The sequence below is a fragment of the Ambystoma mexicanum genome, chromosome 6p (assembly GCF_040938575.1).
Source record: "Ambystoma mexicanum isolate Mex_15411 chromosome 6p, UKY_AmexF1_1, whole genome shotgun sequence".
NCBI lineage: Eukaryota > Metazoa > Chordata > Amphibia > Caudata > Ambystomatidae > Ambystoma > Ambystoma mexicanum.
Genome location: NC_090935.1, coordinates 1,519,636,736 through 1,519,660,584, shown reverse-complemented (window position 1 = coordinate 1,519,660,584; position 23,849 = coordinate 1,519,636,736). Strand labels below are relative to the sequence as shown.

Genomic DNA, 23,849 nt, shown 5'->3' with positions numbered 1-23,849 from the left:
CCCTCCCTCGCCTGCCACCCTGCTCCATTGGCTCCTCTCCTTCCACTCCTTTCACTCTCCTACCCCCTGCCCATAGCACCGGATGAGGTCTCTAAAGTGGTACAACATTTCCCTCTTGATGACCTCTAACAAGTTCTAAGCCACTGGCTCTTTACCTCTATCTCTCAAGCACTCCATCGTGTACTCTCTTAAAAAAGCTGTCTGCTGACCCCTCCTGCCCGGCTAACTATCGCCCTATTTCCACTAGCCCCTTCCTGGATAAACTCTTGGAGAAGCTGGTCCCCCCCCAACTGACCCGCCACACTGATCTTGTTGGTTGCCTTCATGACCATTCATCCGGATTCCAGGCATCCAGAGGCACAGAAAATGCTTTCCTCAACACCTGTGAAACCATGCTTGCAAATCTCGATTCCAACTCTCCCGCTGTTCTTATTCTCCTTGATCTCTCCTCTGCTTTTCACACGGTCAACCATTCCCTCCTCATAAAATGACCGACACCCTCTGCATCACTGACCAGGCACTGGATTGGCTGACCTCTTTTCTCACTAACCGCCCTATCCAGTTGCAATTGGGCCCTTTCACCACCACCTCACTCTCTACCGGTGGCATCCCCCAGGGCTCTATCCTATCACCTTAGCTCTTCAATATCTATCTTGCCCCTCTTGCTCACCTGATTTCCTCCTTCTCTCCTCATTTCCAGAGTTATGCCGATGACCCGCAGCTTTCCTTCAACTACCTCCTCTCTGATCCCGACTGCCTGTCCGCCATTCATTTGTCCTTTATTCAATCATCCTCACTCTCACCACTTCATATTGCAGTTAGGAGCCTGTTTAAGCCTTATGGATTTCAAATAATATTTTAACCTATTTCAACACTATTTTCTTGTTTTTATCCAAATCATATATAAAAAATGAAAAATTCGAACTCTCGTGCAGTTTACAATGATAAAAACATATCCACCATAAACAGAAGACAATGTGTAAAAATGTCATATGAATCAAACATCAACAATTTCTTCTGCACCTAATGCTTCCACTGTGGGGTAAGTGCCATATTTTTCACCCAAACAATATAATAATTTTTAAGGCACAGTATTTGCACTTCGGGGACACACTATACTGGTCCGGATTGTTTTCTCCTTTAGTTGATGTTTCAAGGGTGGTCATTTTTATCTAAAATATAGTTTTAGCAGATTGTACTTGACCACACCTTTTACAATCGAACAACCGGACTGGGACCTCGTACAACCCAGTCTAGGCTTCTCATTTCTGAGACCATATGGGGCCTCATTACACGGTAGGCGGTAAGGGTTTACCGGTAAGGGCACTGGTATCGGTAAACCCTTACCGCCTTACTACGAGGTCCCTTTGCGGGACCCGACCTTAACGGCTGGTTTTACCAGCTGTTAAGGAACGGGCCCGCTAAGGGACCTTGGTGCTAATTACGGTACCGCAATTTGCGGTACCGTAATTAGCGCCTTCCCCATTCCCATTGAGCCCTATGGGGGCAAAAATGGGAATGGGGAAGTCCCTTGGTGAATGGGGAATTACCGCCCCCGCTCACCTTGGAGTAGGGCAGTAATTCCGCCATCCACCAAGGCGGACACGGTAAAATACCGGAGGCAACCATGGCGCTAATAGCGCCATGGTTACCGCCTACCGTGTAATGAGGCCCCATGTTTAATCTGTAATATGCTGTGTTTCCACCATATAACATTTCGACACTTCTGTGTTTTGGCCTTTACAAAAAAGATCCACTCATACTCTGCCCAGTACTCCTCATTCTTTCCAGGCCATCTTAATCTTTTTAAAATTTAAGCTCTTGGGACTTTCCAATTTAATCCCTTTTCACCGCTTTTAATGGTATTTGACAAAGAGAGAGCATATTCTTTATTCTTCTCTTATGTCATATTGTGTGGGTGAAAACTATGGCACTGTAATACTAACCCCAACGTGGAAGCATTAGGTGCAAAAGAAATTGGTTTTGGTGTGATTCATACTACATGTTTACACATTGTCTTCTGTTTTATGGTGGATATGTTTTTATTACTGAACTGCACAAGAGTTATCATTGTTTATTTTTAATATATGATGTGGATAAAAACAAGAAAATAGTGTTGAAACAGATTAAAACATTATTAAATCCAAAAAGCTTAAACAGGCTCCTAACTGCAATATGAAGTGGTGAAAGTGAGGATGATTGAATGAAGGGGAAATGTATGGAGAAACACATGTTTCTATAAGTTGCTGTGTTGCATATGGTAATCGTATCCGGTAGAAAAAAAGACATAAGACCGGACCCCATCTTTTTTGATGTGTCCGCCATTCAGGCATGGTTTGCAGCTAACGATCTTTGCCTTAATGCCAGTAAGACAGCGATCCTTCTGATCGGGACACCTGCACCCTCTTTTCCTCATACCCTCTGGTATCCCTCTTTAGGTCCTCTTCCCCCTACCATCTTGTGAGGCCAAAAACCTCAGGGCCATCTTCAATTCCGCTCTCTCTCATTCATCCCTCACATCATGAACCTTACTAAGAAGTCCCACTTCCAGCTCCACTTCCCTAGAGGCATTCTTCATTTCCTTACCTTCCCCCAGAGGTTCAATGTCTCCAGAGCTCTGGTCCTCGCCAGGCTGGACTACTGCAACAGCCACTTTCCTCAATCTCCATGCTTCCTCCTTACATCCCCTCCAGCTAATCCAGAATAGGTATGCAAGATATATATCCTTGACCTCAAGTACGGGGACCATATCGTTTCGGCCCTAAAATCTCTCCACTGGCTCCGGGTTGCTGCAAGCATCAAATTCAAGACCCTCTGCATCATCCACAAGGCTATCTGTGGCATGGGACCACGCTATCTCCAACTTTCCCTCCCTAAATACTCCCCTGCTAGACTCCTTCGCTCCTCTAACTCCAACTCTTTGACTGTTAAATGCTTCTCCAAGCAGAGAGTGTGGAGCAGGTCTCTCTCCTCGGATGGCACCTACCTTTGGAATAGCCTCCCTGCCCCTCTTACACTTGAGCCAGACCTCCTCAAGTTCCAGAAACTGCTCAAAACTCTGCTGTTCTCTACCTCTTTTGCCATTTCCCTTCCCTGCAAATCATCCCACTGCAGCTGTGACTGGTGGCCTGATCCTCATGAATCTGACAGGATTCCAGGCCCCAATACCCAGTCGATACCATAACTTATACACCCCCACCCCCACTGCACTGCCCTTGTGGGCCCCTGCCTGGCGGCTCTGCATTCCACCCTTGGCAGTCACCTACACTAGCACTTAGCCTGAGGTTCTCCTCCTTGGCTTATGTTAGCACACCCCAGCCCCCTGGGCCCTCCACCAGCACTTGTTCACTCCTCCGCTCTCCTCCTCCCTCCCTATCTCCTGCACTACACCTCTCTGCACTTGCACATCTGAATGCCACAAGGCCTAGTATGACCATGACGGTTATGTTTCCCCTGTTCCCTTCCCATTTAGCCTTGTGGTACTTTGACACACTATTTAGTTCTATAAGCGCCTAACAAAATGCTCAATAAAATAAAAATAAATATGTATACAGTTTCAACAAAACAACCCTTGTTTCCATGATCCACTTTCCCTTCCCATGAACTGTTTCAGGGAAAGTGATTTGAAGTACTCTGTTTCACCAAAGTTCAACTAAGGATAATGAAGATGTCTCTTCTGTGGGTGTTTTCCTTTAAGATGGCAATTTCAAGACAGGTTGCAATATATAGAAAAACAATATTTTCTAGTTTTTAGGGTGGCCAAAACCAACATTTTCATTTCCGTAAAGGCTTGATAAAATAAAGATATTTTTCAACCAAACCTTGGATTTCCTGCTGTACTCCCCTGCCAAGATCTCCTTTGCTGAAATATCCAATTTCAACAAAGTTTTAATAGAACAAAAAAATATTTTCAACACAACATGGAATTTCCTGGTATACTCTCCTGCCAGAGATATCCTACTTTTGGTTCACATATATCCCCTGGTGTACTGTTCTGCCAGGTATCTCTTTAAAAAGAAGGTTCAGCTGAAAACCCTGGATACCCTTGTTTACTCTCCTGCATGGAACATCACCCTTTTGACTCACAAAAGATTCCCTGGTGTGCTCCCCTGCCACCTATCTCCTTCAAAAAGGTTTCAATACCTGAGGTTCTTATCAGGTCTCTTTGCAACATTCACATTTCTCTTAAATGTTCTTACAGTGGCACAACCTTGCTGATGTCAGTAAGCACTTGCATCAATTTCCCCCATCCTGGCATTCCCTATAGGAGGGTTTGTTCAAACTCCTTCTGTCAACTTCCTTTACAATGTACAAGATAATTGTACCATGTTTGCCCTCTTGATCTCTCTGTAAATCTATTTGGTCATTATACAAAACTGAGATTTAGCTATCCATGTATCTGTCGGAATGTCCCTGTGTCACTTAAAGGGCCAACTCACCGGTTTCTCCTGATGTCTCCGGCTCGTGTTTGGCTGTAGCGGCAGAGGTTTGACGTCTGCAGCTTGTCAGACCCCTTTTCAGGTCCTCTGCCGGCTTTGTAATTCCTTGCTGAAAAGGTTGCTGCTTTTTAGCTTGGCAGCATCATGGACAATTGTGCTGCCCTTCTTTGGAGCATGTTAACCTTTGTTGAGTATTCCGCCACTCTGGTTCGTCGGGGTGGCAAATGGCAGTCTTGAAGCACCTCTCTCCTACAGCCTGGTTCACTCCCACGCGTCTGCTTCCCGCTCTGCGCACTCTACAGGCCGATCTGGCTTCTGCTTCACTTTCTCCTTCTTCCTTCTGCAGGTGTTTTCCCAATTTCAATGTCCCACACAGTTGCTTGAACTGACAATAATTAGACTGCACGTTATTGGCCCTACCATTGATCTTCATTGACTCTTCATTCCTCTTTTTCATCCTAGTACTTACATTATTCTGGGAATTAAAGACCAAAGGCTTCTCATAGTAGTTTAAGTGCTGTTGCTCATGTCAAAAGAGGTTATGTACATGTGAAGAAGGAATAAGGTTCTGCTTAAGATTTTCAGAAGTAGGTTTTAATACCTCACAATTAAAGTGTTCTGTATAACGACATCATGCCATTAGAAACTCTGAGATTAGGGCTTCTTCTTAATAATCAAGGGATGAATACAACTTCTACCCTGTCTGAGCCACCATCTCCCCCCAACAGTTTTCTCACCACACATGATCCTCCCTCTTAACACCACCCCCATGTTCAGGATCCGGAAGCGGCCGCCTTTCCCTGCCCATGTGGGAAGAGACCACCACTGGGGAATTTGAGATAACTCCGCAGGATTCATCATAGCTATCAAATCCTTCCTAAATGTACGCATGAGGGAAGCCTTGACAAGACATGGCAGCTTCCCCTTAAAGACATAACAGGTAAAGAGATGTTGTTGATTGTAGAGGGTATTTAGTATACCGGAAAGGGATCACCCTCATCTATTTATTTATTTTACATTAATTAAGCACACATAACACTGGGGCATCGAGGCACAGTTACAACCAGGCACCCTTGAACTTTTGAATTTGAAGTGGTGTGGGGAGAGCAAAGACAGGTGAGGAGAAACCGAGAGCAAACAATCTCTAGGGCCCTAAGTAAAGAGCCAGGTTTTCAAGGCTTTTCTGAAGGCCCAATAAGAGTGTTCCGATCTTAGTTGGAGCTGGAGTAAGTTCCATTGGAGGGCGGCCACGGAAGGGAAACTGGCACCTCCACTTTTAGCATGTTAGACTTAGGTAGGACACGTCAGTTATGAAGGGTCAGAGTTGGACAGGAAGCGGTGCATGATCGATAGTGTTTTAAAATGATCCTTTCCTTGACCGGCAGCCAGTGGGCGCTTCTTCTTGCCTTGCATATATGCTCTCTTTTAGGGATGTTTAGAGCTGTGCGCATTGCATTGTTCTGGATTAGGATGTATACGTTTTGGCCGTGGCACAATTGCTCGTGGTCGAATTGACCGTGGTCAGTTCAGCCGTGAAGCCAATTTTGCTGCAGCCAAAATGGCCATAATTTAAAAAAAACATCCGCCCCCAGTGACCACCTACTGACCCTTTGGCCGTCCGTGCATGTTTTTACCCTGCCGAGTCGGATCCGTCCCTCCTACACGGGCCGCAGGGACTGCTTTCCATGTGTTGTTTTTTTTGGTCTCCCGTCTTCAGACCTACGGAAGCGGGGGACACCTCCACTATCCCTAACCCCCACTTCCCATGTTTGGTAGTGATTACCCAAATTGTTTGTTTCAAAACAACGAAATGGCACTGGCCGAATTTGGCCAGTGGTACCATACGGTCAATTTGAAATGACCAATTTGGGTATTACCCTGGATTACTTGTAGTTTATTTATGTTCTGTGCAGATGTGCCGGCAAAGAGGGCATTACAATAGTCCAACTTGGTTCTAATGATCGCTCTGGCAATGGTGAGGCAATTGATTGGGGCTAGGAAGGGTCTGGCGGCATTAATTAGCTTCGTCATGTAGGCGGCTGATGTGGCAGGGGATTTATGATATGATTTGGCACCTATAACGCCCTTATACACAAGTGTATCAAGGCGCAACAAGGTGCGACAAGGCGTTGACCTGGCGTGTTAGGGAGAGAGAGGAGTCCATGTAGACGCTGATGTGGAGACAGGAATCTACAGGCCGTCTATGCTGAAAGTGGCATATTGTGGGCAAGCGTTTTTGATAAATGATGGGGGCCCGACCATCAAGATCTCTGCCTTTTCATCATTTAGGCATAGGCCATTGGCTGCCATCCAGACTTGGATGGTTATGTATTGTTTAGAGTGTTTAGAGAGCGATTGTCTTCCGTGTAGTTACCAGAGAGGGGTAGCAGGATTTGTGTATCATCGGCATAGTTTGTTTAGGAGATGCCGATGGAATCCAGGCGGTCGAAAAGGGGTTTGGTGAATACATTGTAAAGTGTTGGTGGGACGCAAGAACTTTGGGGCACTCCACATGAGATGGGGAAGTGCAGGCAACTTCTGAGAAGACTCTTTTAGCCAGGAATGCGGCTACCCATGACGTGGCTTGCATTGAGAAATGGCACTGACATTAGTTGCAGGCAACAATGGGTCTGATGTACAGAAGTAATGATGAAAGAAATGAAAGCAGCAGCAAGCTGCATTAGTTGGGAATGGATGTAAATGATTATCATGTTGTACATATTTGAGTCGCACTATTGTTCAGCAAATTTATGATTTTATACTTTTCTTTGTAATATTTTTATTTGCAGTGTCAGATTGTGGTCCTGCGGAAGACACATGACTATTAAAGTATTGTTTTCATCATGTCGAAACAAGCAATATTTAAGGCTTTTAGGACATTAACTGAGGGTCCTTTTATTTAAATAGGCTACTTCAGCTAGTTGACCAATGTGAGAATGAGACCAATGTTTCAATTATCAGTGTTTTGTTACCAGATGTTACCAGATATTATCTGGTTTTCACATGTGTTTTTAGCACATGCAGTTGCACTTACTTTGAGTCATTGTACATTTGTTTATGCATTCTAAAGCAAGAGATGAGTTATGATTGATATGATTTACATTTTGCATTGAACTGCAGAACTGAGTTTTATTTTTATTTACAATAAAAAAAATGTTTGGTATTTGTGATTAGTTGCATGTGTTTCCTTACAGTTGTAGTGAACAAACAGCAAATTTGTTTTAAGCTTCATTATCAAAGAATATTCATGTATCCCATGAGACACCATTTTTGTATATTATTAGGGTACACCAAGTGTACATATGTTGTTCATGGGCCTGGTCTCTGCATGTTCTTGCCTTAATTGGAGTGCAGTGCATTGGGCTTCCAGTGATTCAAATCTTGTTTGTCAATTCCGAAGTGGTCATAACTCTGATCACATAAGTGATTTCCCCAAACCTGCTCTATGCTTCTAGGAATTCTTATGCAGCACAGTTATTTCCTTGGGCAGCTCTGAGATTCTGCTCTGGATCTCACACTTCATCTCACATATAAATTGCTGTGGTGGTGGCCTCCATTCCTAATGTGGAGGGTTTGGCATGTATCAGGACAACTGACAGTTCCCTTCTCTGGTCTATTAGGCATTTCTTCATGATGTAAATTATATCACTCCCATCACCCACCCCCTGAAGGTCTCTGTGGCTTTGTTGGCATGTTGCAGATGACAGTGACTTTCATAGGCTGATCGCAAGCAGTTGTTGACTTGGGAAGTACATTGATGAGTTAGAAAACACCCAGTGAAGGCATTCCACTGTTGAATGCAAGGGTGGGTATAGAATTAAGATGCCAAAGAGAGGAAGGGGTCCAAAAAGGACACAAAATGCAATGCATGTGACACATATATAAATAATATTGGTGCAGTGGAGATTATCTGGTGGTCCAATCAATCCACTCTCAGAACAAGAAAGAGATGTAGGACAAGCACAATTCTGATTCTCAATAGAACCCAGAGCCATCTTAAGAAGTGTGCAGGTACATTCACAGCAATAGGCATGTAGTCTCCCACAAGCAAACAGTAGAAGTAGAATTAACTCATGATGTGCTATCAGAAAGCAGGGCCCTCCCCTTGCTGGCAATAGCGAGCTCTAACATTAAAGCCCCAGGCTGCACCAATCCTCAGATTTGGCTTTGTTCTTTGATCAAAGGTGAAGAATGCTCTACTGAGCACCTCCCTTGAGGGCTAGTCAGTTACAGCTCTGTGCCTGATATTAAGGCCCTGTGGACCCTCAAGAAGGTTTGTAGCAGTTGGTGAGTTTCAGAGCTGTACGGAGGGATCAGGGAGGACGGATGGGATGGGCCTTAGAATGACAGCACGGCAAAGGTAAGTGGAGATGAATGGGCAGTACACTGCCCCCTTCAGACAGCTTCTTGCCACACTTACAACACATTGCTTCCAAGTGGGGGCCCTGTGCACAATCATTTTGGGTCTCCCTTCAAACAGATAAAAAATCCTTTGGTGAGCGATTGTGTAGGATGCCCCTCCAACCGTCTCAGAAAGCACACCTAGGTTTCATATTACTAGTGATGCTATAAGTACCTGGTAACTCACTGTTTGTCCAGTGGTAGACCATTGGTAAGCCCAGGTACGATGAAGCTAGCGGAGGCCACATTAATTTCCTTCTACACCACCCCTTGTTGATGGAATTTATATCTACTGTGGCATTGTCCGGCTTTTATAAACTATACACAGCACTTAGTGAATTCAAATAAATACATAACATTCTCTGCATTTCTTTCTTGCATGCACTGTACTTCTGGTCAGGATGTTGTATGTATAGTACCCATCGTGGATGTCAGCAGGTGCTTCTCATCCCAGTTATCAGGTTTCTCATTTGACACCAGGCACAATGGTGATTGTAGCAAAGACAACCTTTTGTGACCAACAAGTAACCCAAATGCACTCCTATAGGACTAAGTTCCTTAAGATATGTTATTGTGTTCAATAAAAATGACTACCCTTGAACAAACAAATTTCATGAATAAGACATTTAATTGCAAGTATTTACCAATAGGTTTTATACATACTGGATGAATTTCTCATGTTCCAAAAACACTCATCAAGACTCTTCTGGATGCTCATTAATACTACTGCTCCAAACATTTTTTCACATAGAACAGCTTAATATATCAAGTCAAAAAGAGCATCAAACAATTAACTCTCCATTCTGTCGACGCGTTTCAGATAAATCTCCATATCCTTCTTCAAGGCTTTACAGCTGTCCCTTATTTTTCTTAAGTAGACTAAACTTTCTCCAATATACCTATAAGTATAACATTGTGTTACACTATTATTGTCATGTCACTACACTCTTAAATAATATATGAAATCATGTCACTGACCTCTTCTGTTCCCCTAGAGTCATCCTTTATATATGCCTAAAACAAAGGAGATATGACTGTCAATGCATTTGATGTTGTTTGTGTTCTGACAATTCTCAAATTTAGTAAACAAAACATGAAGATGCTCACCCAATTCCATTGAGTCAAATTACATAGGGCACTTGAAGTGTTCAGCAGGTCCTTAAGGAGACACAGCCACCTATACAACAATATAGGAAAGGTTCAAGTCACAAAAATGCCCTTAGGTCTAAATGGCTAATAGTATTCCCCTCCTGGTCTCAGTACTCACTGATGTACAACAAAGGCTCCACGGCAGCGAGGCAGCAGACCAGCATTACCAGTTGGGTGCGCCGCACCCGTGTATTTAAAGAATTGTATGTCTCGTGTTTAGGAAGCATGTGACTGATGGAAGTTAGCCGCAAAATTGCAGTGATCTTTAAGTAGCACAATTGCTTCCTTTTTTCAATTTTTTCGATGCGGCATATCCACTCTTTTATTTTATTTGCATGTTAGGAAATACGTTAACGCCAAATACATGCCTAGTTGCACATTTAGGGTTCTTTTGTGATTATTGTTGCACGAGTGCATAATTGTCAAGCTCATGAAAGTAGTTATTATGGTAACATAGGAGTCTGTACCAAAGTCAACTCCTGAGGCATCAGATACGCATCGACAAGTACTCTCTAGATTAATACAAAAGACTCTTGTGGATGTCCATCTATACACTCCTACCCCTTTTAATGATTGTATTTATTGAGCATTTATTGAGCATGTCTAAGGCACACTGTACATTAAAGTGTTTCTAGTCACACAAATTCAGGTCCATGTATATCTCTCAGGTTAACCCTGTTCACAATCTACAGGTTTCATTGAAACTTACTCCGATTTAAATGTAACATGTTAGATCCCACTCACAATGTATTCCCCTAGGTGATAGGGAATCAAGTAGGTCAATCCAGGCTATTTCCCACTGTAATAATATTACACACTTGAGTTGAGCTATGCTGTGCCTGGCTTCAAGGAAATGTACAGCCACTGGGATTTACGATTTGTGTTCTGATATTTCACTTATGCTCTGTCCAGCAGACTTTAGCCTTGCATGTTGTTACTCCTACATAAAAAAAGCCACATGGGCATTTCAGTGCATACTCTACATTCGCTGAATAGCATGTCCAAGAGTGTTTAAGATCTATCTTCTTGCCAGAGTATGGGTGTGTAATCATATTACCCTTGAATATGTTGCCACAATGCTGGTAGTTATGGCAAGGCTGAGTACTCATGCATTGAGTACCAGATCCTTTAGGTGATTCAAATTCTGCTCGAAAACGCGTGTTCCATTAATGTGTGGCTTTTCTGTATGCAAAGATTGGTTGGGAATAACCTATGCAGGATAGGTTCCATTTGCATCACTGGCCAATATTTCTTTAAGACCGGTTTGATTTTCATGCTCTGTTTTGAGCATGTTGTTATATAAACCAACAAAGGACTGGTTTATGGAGCTCTTAGTTCCAATAAGATATCTCTAAAGGTCTGTTCAACTGTGTCTGCTATCCCCTTAACAAGATACTGACCATATTTTCTCTCTATAAATTTTGTTTGGAGTCTGTGTGCTTGCAATTTATTTTTCTTCTATAAATTCCTATATTTGAGATGCTGCATCAATACCGTAAGAATTGGTTCAAAGGCACACTCTCAGGTGTACATTTTGAATGGAAACTAGTTGCATGGAGCAAACTATTGCGGTCTGTGTGTTTTGTAAAAGGTTTTGTGTTGAGTGTATTGTTCTCACAGTATACCTCAACATCAAGGAAGTGAATATTGCTCTAGCTAACCGATCTGGTGAATTCTATTTGAGGATGCATATAATTAATCATCTCAAATAAGTTATTTAATTCACTAATTGGCACTTTCAATATGACAAAAACATTGTCGATGTATCTAATGAACATAAATGACGCATCCACCCAGCAGAGTTCAGAACATGTTCCATCTTGAGGTACAGCATGAACGTATTTGCATAGCTAGGAGCCACCACTGCTGCTCCCATACTCGTCCCTGAAACTTGTAGAAAAAACCTATTATTGAACTTAAAGAAATTGTTAATTAGAACCAACTTCAGAATGGTTAGAAGAAAGATTCTTCAGCCTAGCATGCTTCTGATGTTAATAAAAGCCATTGCATGGCCTCAGTCCAGCCTTGTCTACCATATGAGTATACAGAGACGCAACGTCCGTAGTGAACAGGATGTCAGAATCCTTTACAAATTCAATTTCCTTAAGTTTTAAAAGAAAGTGAGTTGTATCTTTTATGTAAGTGGGGCTCCCTGTAGAAGTGGCTGTATGACTTTATCCAGATATATAAAGAGACGACCTGGTGGATTTACAACGCTCTTTTGAATCTTTGGCAGTATGTACAAAAACTGGTGTAAATGGATGTGCCATTTGTAAAAACCTTCTTGTAAGTTCTGAGACCACTCCCCCTGTTTTCTGCCTCATCTAAGATTTCCTTGATCAATTCTCTCACTCTTTCTGTTGGATCATATGGAATTTTGAAATGGGTTTCTCCATCACTCAGCTGCCGTTCTATTTCTGTCAAGTAATATTCTTTATCAATTAGCACCAGGGCTCCCCCTTTGTTGGCTGGTTTGAAAATAAGTTCTTGATAGTCTAACAATCCTTGTCGTACCTGTCCCTCTCGATGGGTGAAATTCATATGCTTTTTCTGATGGAACTGTATTTTTTTAAATCCTCCAATACTTGCTTCTCAAACAATGTCAAAATTGATTCTGAATGGGTGGATAAAAGGTACTATTAGGTGATATCTCCAACAATTCTTATTCTTGATCACGTTCACCCTTTCTTCAAGTGAGTCAAAGAATACTTTTCATTTAAGCTTTCTCATCAACCTGAAGAAGTTGATTTTCTCTTGTAAAAGAGTGCTTGTGTGCTGCAATGGAGCTCAGATGTTACCAGGCTTAACCCCTTGGGTGGATAGACTCTTTTCTGTTTGTTCCTATAGGTCAGTCCTCTATCAGTTCTCATGTGTATACTGCTATTATTGTCAACTGCATTTACTGTGCTCCTTCAATCCACTAATGTAGGCTCTGAGTATCTCAACGCTTCGCTACATAGTGATCTGTGTCCCTTTCTGGCCTACTTTGCTATAACACCACTCTTTCTCACTCTTCCTCCTCTCCTCATCCCTGCTGTTGTCTTCTTCCGCCTAAGGGGTGTCTTCTGGTACTTTTCTGCCTTTGTCTGCCATTTTAGCCGCCTGGTTTCTTGTTATGACCGAAGTCTGCTCCCTTTTCCCTCCTCCACCTTCAGGGCTGTCTCACTTTTGCTCTTGATCGCCCGTTCATGTCCTCCTGCCCTCATTGAAGTCAGTCTTTTTGAATGGTCTCTCTTTCCCCTTTCTGAGCATTCCACCTGTCACTCCTTTTTTCTTTTAAGATCCTCCTTATAGGATAGAGAAGGAGAGATAGACATGGGCTTCTCGTTCGGTAAAGCTTACTGTTTGCATCAGGAGTTTCATGGGCCCACCTGATCCCAACTCTGCACTCTTTCTGAGCCCAAGGAAAGGAAAGGAACTGGAATGTGGGGGCATTCTGGTGAAACTGTAATCTTCTCACTATTTCTTAACTAACCTTGATGAACGCATACACTGAAAAGTATATTATTTTAGATCTGTAATGTTTTCATGGTCTTCCACATCCTTTTCCCTAATAACCTGCTTAGGGTCCTTTGTGAGGCTACAAGTGTGAAGAAGTGAATTTACTGCACTACTGGGCATCAGAGTCTAGCTGTAAGTGGCTTCCACTGAGTTATAGTGTAGAGGAGAAAATCCCCAGGCTAATAAAATCCAAGGAATTAAGAGTAAGTTCCCAATTCCCAGAGTAAAGAAAGGCACTAGCATACAAGCTGGGGCCCACAAGCTGGGCTTACTTCCAAGCACACGCCTAATGAATTCCAAGAGATTACACAAGGTTTCAAGAGTGCTTTGATTCCACAGGTTAGTCAAACTGTTTTCTACATAAGCAGATTCTTCCCATGTATTTCCCAAGTTACATCCAAAAGAAACATTAATATTCCCAGAACAATGTTGCCCAAGAAATCACCTAAAATGTTTGCTCTTCTTTACATGTTTACAAAGGAGGCTCAGAGAGTAGGTCTCAGAACCAGTGATGAAAGATTCCTGGGATGAAGTTCCCGTCATTGAAGATCAAAAGGCATTGAGAAGCTTCAGCCTGGTACATGTTTGTTAGGAAATAAAAATGTGAAGCAGAACGCATGTGCTGTTTTAAAGTTCTGCAGAGACAGAGGCTTTGCCAGCCCTCATTTCAGGTGCTGCCCAAGTATAGGCCTGCAATGCCTCTCTCACTGCATGAATTAGGGAGAGACAGAAATCAAGTCCCATAAGAATAAATGAGGGGGCCATTGAGAAGCTCTGCTCATGTTTTCCTATGGGCTGGGCGGATTTCCAACTCTAGCAATATTTCATTGCTCGTCTCCTCAGATCCCTGAGTCTCAGAGGATTTTGATACAGGCTCTAGAAATGTCCAGTTTGACAGCAAGGGCTCTATGGGGAACCAGTTTTGTGTGATGCTTACTGTCAAATTTTTCAACACCCGGTTCAAACACTGGGGCTCTGGGTCTAGGGTTTTAGGCATGTATGGTATGGGCATCTATCTCTACCGCGTCCACTATTAACTTGTACAATAGTGGGAAATCCCACCGCTCCTCACTTATAACTCTACCCAAACCCTCATATAGACCCTGGTACTCAGCTGCCTGGACTAGTGGGCTTGATGTATACTTGACCACACTCTCTAACCTCCTTCTTCCCACTTCCCCTCTTGCATGCGTACACAACTGTACCCTATCGACCACCGACAATTTTCCCCATTCTTCTCCCACCTCCACACACCATTTTCATGGCAGATGGTTTTCTATGAAAAAGGTACCACTTTAAACCCCTACATGAGCTAACACTATCACCCAAATCCCTGCATGAGCCAACACTATTGCCAACTATTATCGTCCCAACATGCTCTGCTCTAATACATTTCCCAATCTCTATGTTCCCTGAACACAAGATTAATCACACTGCCTCTCCTTCTCCTCTTCACCCAGCACCACTGGAATGTCCTTCCTTCTCATGTTAAAAACAATGCTACTATATATACACTCTTGGTATCCCCCTTCCTAACCAAGAGGGAGCACCCTCTAGCCCCTTCCACATTTTCTTCCTCCGACTACCCTGCAAATAACTCCCCTCTACGTATTATTCTCTCCCAGATCTGTGTTCTATCTATACCCTACTATCCACTGATCCATTGACCTTTACTACTCCCAGATATGTTCGGCACCTAACTCAGGATTGCTGCTATAAGAAGACATGTTCATGGTTGAGACAACAATATATTTTCGTATTGCCACTATAAGAACATGTCTATGTTGGCTTTTCCATATTACTAGCATTGTCACTATAAGACCTGTCCATGCTGGATTTGCGCAATAATTAGTTTTGCCACTCTATGAACACACAGGAAATAAATATGCTTGTGTTGGCTTTGCTCAATAATGCCAACATATGTCACTGTAAGGTAACTCTTGTTTGGCTTTGCCTGATAATACCACTGTAAGAATGCAAGATTATTGAAAAATATCTTGTCACCATTCACCCCTCTCACACCACTGGCCCCTCCGTCACCAGCACCAGGTATCTCCAACTCTTTGCCCATCCATGCATACGTAGCACACACACATACATGCACACATAGAAGTGCACACACAAAAAGATTGCTCACCTTTATACATTCACACAACATTGGCGCAGGCAGCAGGTACATACATTTTTTTTAAAGCTACTTTATCTAGAAGAATGGCCCAATAACTGGTTCTAGAGGACCATCTTCTTTGGCTTGTACAACAACAGAAAGGATGGAGAGAAGTTGATTGACAGGTCCTACCCTGAGTCCTGCCTTCAGAATAGCCCAGATGAAAAAACAAGCAGTGCAACTAAATAGTCAACCTCATTTATTCCTACGGGCCATTATCTCGGTCTCACCCTAATGTTCTCTGTCCCTGCAAGGAGTAGTCAATCATTGTGTCAAGCGCAACACTCAATAGTACCTCCCCAGCTTGTGGAGGTGAATTATGAGTGTCTGTGGTTCTTGATCACTGCTTCTCACAGAAATTGTTAAAACAGAGCAACTGAACCTCTGAAAGTTTGCAGAACAGATGAGTTAGCCATTAAACATCCTCACAATCAGTCAGAGAAATGTATGATTTAATTTGCTGGGGAAGAGGTTTGTCAATTTTCACACCACTCTGAGCCTACGTCATCCTTCGTATTAAAACACACTCACCCATTAAGGTTACATGTTGATATTTCCCAATAAACTGTCAGCTAGAATATACCCATTGTACAAGTAAAAAAGTGGCTAGTTGTACATGGCGTACATAGGAAACCATTAAAGGATAACTTGTTTCTAAATGCTGAATCATTCTGCTATGGCATAATACCAGTGAAATATGGAGTTACCTGTTGGTGTGGCTAAGGGAGAAGGCTGACAATAGAGAGCAGTGCAGGAGAGTGGCAGGTATCTTTATTTAGCTCAGGCTATTGAGGCATTCCTCATGACTCCTTTATCCACCCACAGTATATATATATATATATATATATATATATATATATATATATATATATATATATATATATATATATATATGGAGAGGCCAGGTGGGGAAGGGACGCTAAGGGGATGGGGAGGTTAAACAACAATTGCAGACATGCAGTATGATAAGAGTATCAACAAGAGTACTATGAACTACTATCAACTATTAACAGATCTGCAATTCTATAAATTGTGTATTGGTTCTTCAACGTGAGTATGAACTTCAACAACTCGTCAAAGTTACATACAACTACAGTATTGAAATAAGAAAAATATGTGGCTATGAAAGGAAAGGCAAAAACATAACAAAGAGACAAAATGAAGACAACATCTTATTTCATATATTGGCAGTGAAAATGTCAATCAAGTGACCATAACAACTTTAACAGCAAGCAGAAGTAAACACTCTTGATAGAGGTGACTGGCAACATCATACGCGTGTGACCATGTACTGTTTCTTATAACATTTTTAAAAGATCATTCAATATTCCAGTTCTTGACTAGGTGGATACTAATCTACAGTGTAAAATAGCTGAGCACATTTTGTGATGAGGTTATAGTCTTACCCAGTTCAACACCCAACTTCTTCCATCGAATATGGGAAGAACAGAAAATGTAAACATCTGAATAGTTAATAATGGTCCAAATAACCATATATATGTCTTAGCCTGCACATGCTTGAGATTGAGCAGACCAAGGGATAGTAAGTGCTGCAGGATGCTTTTCAAATTGGACATTACTTCTGATGCTCATTTATACATTTCAACCCATAGTCTTAGCTTTTACAAGGGACAATGTTGCTTGTGAAAAAATGTAAGGCACAAGTGCACACAAATATTGTCAGATTTTCTAGAATTGAAAGACCTACATTTACCAGTTGGACGTTTTCTTGGGGTGGATTTGGATGGTGAGGCCCATTAGCCATGTTTACCATGTTGTTCCTTTCAGAGCGTAGGCTATGCCGAAAACGATCATGCAACTTTTTTCGTTGCTTCCTGTGGGAAAAAGAGAAAATAAAGTTAACAATCCTGATTCACTTTCACAATTTTTGAGGCAGTTCAAATACAACCACCCAAGGCTTTACAGTCATACTTTCCTCTGGGATACTAAAAAATATTACTTGTACTTTTTATAATTAGACATCACAATTGACCATAAACTAATGCTTGAAAATTTGACTTACAACTCCTGAAAAAGTGGAAAGCTTTCAGCAATATTGACGCAATCTTACAAGAACTTTGAATCAATTTCCGAATTTAAACATTCAAAATTCACAAACAAATGTTGTTATGTAAAGCCCCTGCCTGTCTGAAATATGTTACACTTTAATGCAGCACCCAAGGGCCTGTATTATGTCAAATATAATTTACAAAATCATATGCGATATAATGAGCAGTTGCTATTCACAGATGGGGAATGCAAGTGTGTTTTAGGTTTTAAATGGTTACAATAAAAACTGAAGTATTTTCTGGGAATTTGTAAGATTTTCTTTAACTTAGCATATTACTATATCAAAGACCACAAAGTCCCTTAAAGTGTTTTCATAACTTGTTTTGTTTCCCTTCCTACAGTCCTCTTCTGCCTCTCCCAAGTAACCCTGCTTGCAGTGATCACTCGTTATGGCCTGTGACCATGAACAGGAGGCACTATGACCAAGGCAAAAACATGGCTATGCCCCCTGCACATGGATACTGATTTACTAGGCATAGCCAACTGAAATGCCCCAAGTTCAGTGATCCAATCTTCAGTGCCTGCTGGGGATGACCCGAAGTGAGGCCCAGCAGCATCTGTGCATAGGATAGGACCTTTGATCATGCCTTATGCACAGTACATTACACATGTACTGCCCACTGCACTGTATAGTCTTAGGCCATGTGTAGGACACAGAATCCCTTTGTGAAGTGTCGCTAAACCAGCCAGCACCTCATCTAGGTTTTATTAGGACCTATTTTTGAAACCTTCCAAAATGTGTTAAGAGTGGGCTGTATTTGCTCTGGAAAGTTTAAAGCTTTCATGCAACAACAACAAGGTTTATTCGGCTTCCACCATTAAAATACAATATTATACATACAAGTACTTAAATATCAACATTTCAATACATTCTATACATAGATAGTCACTAACCAAATATCCATCTAATTTTTTTCTCCATACAATGTGTCACATCACAGTTGAGCTCTAAATCCTGGACAGGCAAAATTGCTTTAGGGTTTCCCTTATCATTTATTTTAAAACAAATTCAAGCAATGAAGGATAATAACATAAGTACAACAATACCAGTTTTAAACCTTCCCATAAGCCCATATCAGTAAATATGTCTCATAAAAGAATACATAGAAATGGGTAAAAAACAAAATTAACAATTTTTTTTTAAAAAAAAATAAAATAAATAATAAAAATAAAAAAACCCTACAACATTTAGACAAAAGGACAAAATAATACAAAAACCCAAAACAAACAAAACAAACAACTGTCTCATATCTCACCTCCATCATCCTGTGTCACATTACCATACAAATCAGTGAAAGACTTCCACAAAAACCATATTCCTTTTCTTTACCCTTTTTTTTGGAATCAACTAACTCAAATTCTGATAACACAATCACAACATTAATCCAGTCCTCAACAGTTGGTTTCTTCCGAGATTTCCACACTTATCATTTTAATTTAATTAAGTCTGTAAAAATGCAGTCCGATAAAAAATGTTTCTTTAAAATCGTATATTTGGTGAAAGACAGCAGAAAGTGCGATAGAGCTTCGATTCCTTCAAATTCACAATCACATATACTGAACAGGTGGCTGGTCCAGCACCAAGGTGTATCACCAGTATGAAGGACATGTAGGCGCATACGGGTTATAAAAAAGCTCAACTTTTGGGAAAATGTAGAATTCAAATAGTCTTCAGACATTACGGAATCTTTACCCATAGTTTTAAAGTACTGAGGTTATTTGGGTAAAACCAGTCATTAACGCGCCAATCCAGTGCTACTGCGATCTTAATTTGTTCTTGATGATCAAGAAATGGTTGTTCGTTTAGCAGATTTGCTGGGTTCAGTGGACCCCACCAAACACAAAGTAGACATTTGAGTCCACCAAAGAGATTGGCCTAAAGTCCCCCGTTTTGCTTAATTCTATTATTAAATTGTTTACGTTCTGATTTATAAACCTAGCAGCTGATTCCTTATGATCTATCTAAGATGGCTTGCATCAACAAGGTATGCAAGGAGACGGATACCAAACTAAAACTGGCAGTTGCACCCACAGGGGAAGTTAAAAGCAGATTGTTTTTTTTGTAATCCCTCTATTACTTTGCACAACATTTCAAAAATATTCAAACTATAATGGATTTTTTTATGTAGATCAACCCATGGGGCAAAAGTTCAAAAAGCTCAAAATGGCCTCGTCCTATGGTCCAATTTCACTGTAGGTTTACCAGGGGATGGACAAACTACACCCTTATGTATGTTAAATTGCACACTAAGGGCCTGATTCATAGAACGTTTTCCTATGTGATTGCGCCATTATAAAACACTTCATGAATCAGACCCTAAGATTGCAAACTCGACAGGGACATTTTTTATGTTTCTTGATTTCATGAGCATATGCCACTCCTCTGAGGCGTGCCTTTCCATTGCCCAATGACTGACTTTGCCCAAAGCCACAGCTATTGGACACCTTTCAAAATTGGAGTTCAAGAACTTAACATGACTGCCAGACTCAACATTTTCTGTACAAGCTTTCCCAAAAATGTAGACCAGGTTTAAAATGATTCTTAAAATGTTCACCGAGTTTGTCTAAGGGGGTAAAGCTACAGGAGGGGTCTTAAAACATACAACTTCCCATGCATTCTTCATAGACAAAAATGTGCTCTCACCTACAACCCAGACCAAAACCACTAGACAGGTGTACACTAAATGTTTGTGACAAGCAGGTGTCTAGTCCTGAAAACGTGTTTTTCCAGAGTTGGTGTAAATCTGCCAAGCAATTCACTTTATAATGGGCCAAAAGTAGCCAAAATGAGATCAGCTATAGGTGGGGTCAGCACGTACCATCTGCAGACCATCAAATGGGCTTCCTTTTGGCTACTTGGGCTTGGGTCAGTGGTCTACCTTTCAAAATGACTGAGGACACAGGGCTGTGGACCCAGAAGAGACAACACAACTGGCAATCTGAAAGAGAGCCCATCCTGTTGGTGGCCACAAGCAAAACATTTTTGAGAAGCCCACCGCTATGGCCCACAGGCTTTTTGAGGCATCCGGCTAGACCCTGCTTATAAAATAGTTGAAAAGGGTCACATTGTAATCCTTTTGTGGTCCCCCCACCCTATGAAGGGCAACCAGTGAGGGAAAAGGAATACAATATACCACTTAACATGAAAACCTACCTTTCTTATCCCAGCCTGCGTGGCCTCTTACATCCTCACCTTCAGAGTCCGTCTTCTCCCAGCCTCCTGGGTTTCTCCTCCAGCTTCCTGTTTCCAACTGTTGCTCCAGTTCAGCCCCTTCTGTTCACCTCTCAGGCCAACTCTGAATGAGCTGTTCTCACAGCCTACTGACACAGGCACTCACTTTATAGGGTATTGGCCCCACTGTCCAGCCCCTCTCTGGTGTAAGTACCTGCAGTAAGTACTGCACCAGAATACCTTGTAAGTATTCTGGTGCAGTACCTTGGTTGGGGATTGGCTCTTGCCCCCCCCCTGCCCTCAGATTGCTTACATCCCTGATGTGGGTCTAGGGATTGACTCTCCCCCCGAGTGGACCACTCACTGCCTGCTACACCCTGGCCCTACTTTCAAGAATCTCTATGGGGGAAGGGAGCTCAGGTGTATCTTCGGGCAACGGGTGTAGGGATTGTCTGATGGGATCCACCACTGAGGATGACTTCCTGCTCTGATATGGGACTTAAGAATGGCTAGTTCCTCTAATTGGGCAGTCCTCCCTCTGCTTAGGACACCGTGGCCTGCTCCCAAGGTGGATTCTCTTAATATATTTGTTCTTAACTGTATCGAAGTGGAGGCTTTGAGATGATGGGGTGACTGTCTCTCGAGTTTCCTATCCCTCTCTGTTCTTCTCTAAGTTTATATGGGTTTTGTGAACCCACACAAGGGGAGCCGAGTGTGCTGGTGCTGCCGGTTCTAGATTTTGTTAAAGGGGCAGGAGCACAAAGTTGGCAATATGGTGTGTCTCTTGACTTACATGCATGGTATGATAGGAATAGCCAGGAGATACTCCACATGCTGCCTCTTGGCCCCACATCGCCTGGCTTGTGATGGCACCCAGACCTCTTGGGAATCCCACCAGCCACCAGCAAGGTCAGGCAGGGGACTTATCCATACATCATACTCAGTCAAGTAAAGCGATAACAATGGAATACATGAACACTGCAACCAACATAAATTAGTTAATTAAAACTTCAAAATGATAGTACATGCCGTCGCAGACAAATACAATAATATGTATCTGTGAAAAACCATAAGGATGATCGAAACCAGGATGTAGTATAGGCATGCATAGTAAACACAAGATCGCCACTGCACCTCTTGTGTAACACGTCTCAGAAAAGAAAACTTTAAATGCACAGTCATACATCAAACAGAGGGCATCAACAAGTGAGTCAACCAGACACACATTACTCAGAAGGAACAGGCATTGTGTTTTCAGACTTTCAGTCATATAAAGCAGATACATGAAAACAATAAATGGTAGAATGTAATATTACACAACATACTCTTTTTTTATAATGAGACTACTCAGAACCATATAAAAATAAGGGTATATAATAGGACCGATTACAGGTATGGTATTTTTTACTTCGCCCCTCAATTCCGTGTACAGGATGTCAGCCAAAGCAGATTAGCAGGTGAAGTCCCACTGAGTGACAGGTGAGAAGACATATGGTGGATTCCTACTCAGATTAAGGAACAGGTATGGTCAAAACTTATACATATAGAAGTGTTTGGTGGGCTCATTATGCCCTTAGATAATATTGCAAAGAATGGAGCAAATCCTGAAAAAGAGTTATGTATGTTTTAACCACAATTAAAGAATTATTCCTATTCCTTGCCTGATTCATTACTTTGAGGTGTCGCTTCACTTCGCCTAGACAGCCACTGCTAAATGTTCTGTCAGTCAGCCCCCCCCTCTCGTTCCCTTCCTGCCATTACTGTAAAGGGGCCTGAGACCAATACTCTATCTTGTTTTGTCTGTCCTCAAGGCAGTCAATAATTTAAACATTCCGAAGGGCACTCAAAAACTAATATTCAAGAGGGATCTCATCCCAATATCTCAAGGTACCCCAAAAGGGAATGGTATGAGGAATATGTCCCCGTTTCCCTGCTGGCCAAGGGATCAGTTTTTTTTTCCACTGCTCATAAATCTACAAGGGTGAATTATTTTGTAGGGACCTTACCCTTCAAAATGCCCCCACTTTCCAGAAGACCATCCCTTCTTATATAACCACATGTTTTTCTGACAGTCCTAGATATTCAGGATGGATACCTCTGCATTCCTATTGTCAGTCATCAAAGTTTTCCTACATTTACAGTGGGCCACTGATGCTGTAAAGAGGGTTCAATGTGTTAATTTCCTCGCAAAATATCGCCATACAAAAATATCACCATATTTCTGCTGCAATATTAAGGCATGGAACCTGAGGGGGACACCCCCGCAATCCCTGCATTATTTTTAAAGGAGCGGGGGACACCCCTGCAGCCCCTGCTCCCAAAACTCCCCCAAATTATCCCCCCCAAAAAATATCGCCTATGGCTGTTCCAGGCGACCATATATACAGCGATATTTTTGGTGCGGATAATATGTAGTGATAGCTTAAAGAGATAGAGGTGGTGTACCGGTTACTTTGCCAGCATGAATTCATTGTGAGCTGGAAAATAAATCTTCCTTCACCCCTTTCTTGGAACTACCGTTTATAGGGGAGAGGTTAAGTACAAGGAAATAATCTGAGTTTCTTGTCCCGCAATGGGCGGATAAGCTAAAAGAACTCCCTTTGACTCCGCTGGAATGTTCAACAGCATTAGACCTTAATTGGCTCAGGGTCCAGGAGAGCATGCAATTCCCTCTTAATGCACTACAGTCCCTATTACTGATGACATCCCTCGTCATTGTTCCTGGGCAAGCCTACATCTGGGCCCTGTTCAGAGGAGAACGCCAATGGTGGTTGGAACCTCAGAACATTTTAAGAGAGATTGCTCTCTTCCCGCCTGATATCCTAGTGGTGATGACAGGTGTGAGGTGTTTAGCATAGGGTGGCATGTTAGATTTTCAGAACAGAAAAGCAAATAGACCAAACAGGGGAGCAGCTGATGTTCCAGCTGGAAAGTTGATGGTGGTTTGTGT

General features: G+C 42.1%; 1 protein-coding gene across 17 annotated transcripts in view; it reads right to left on the bottom strand.

The window, feature by feature from the left end:
• NRG1 (neuregulin 1) overlaps nt 1-23,849 on the bottom strand; it is a 2,309,699-nt gene that overhangs the window by 124,493 nt on the left and 2,161,357 nt on the right. For 16 of the 17 annotated variants that reach the window (XM_069626364.1, XM_069626367.1, XM_069626363.1 and 13 more), the window contains one exon: nt 17,366-17,492. In XM_069626364.1, the coding sequence (XP_069482465.1) occupies nt 17,366-17,492 (127 nt within the window). The remainder of the gene's footprint in view (nt 1-17,365; nt 17,493-23,849) is intronic. The other variant, XM_069626365.1, reaches the window with a different exon arrangement.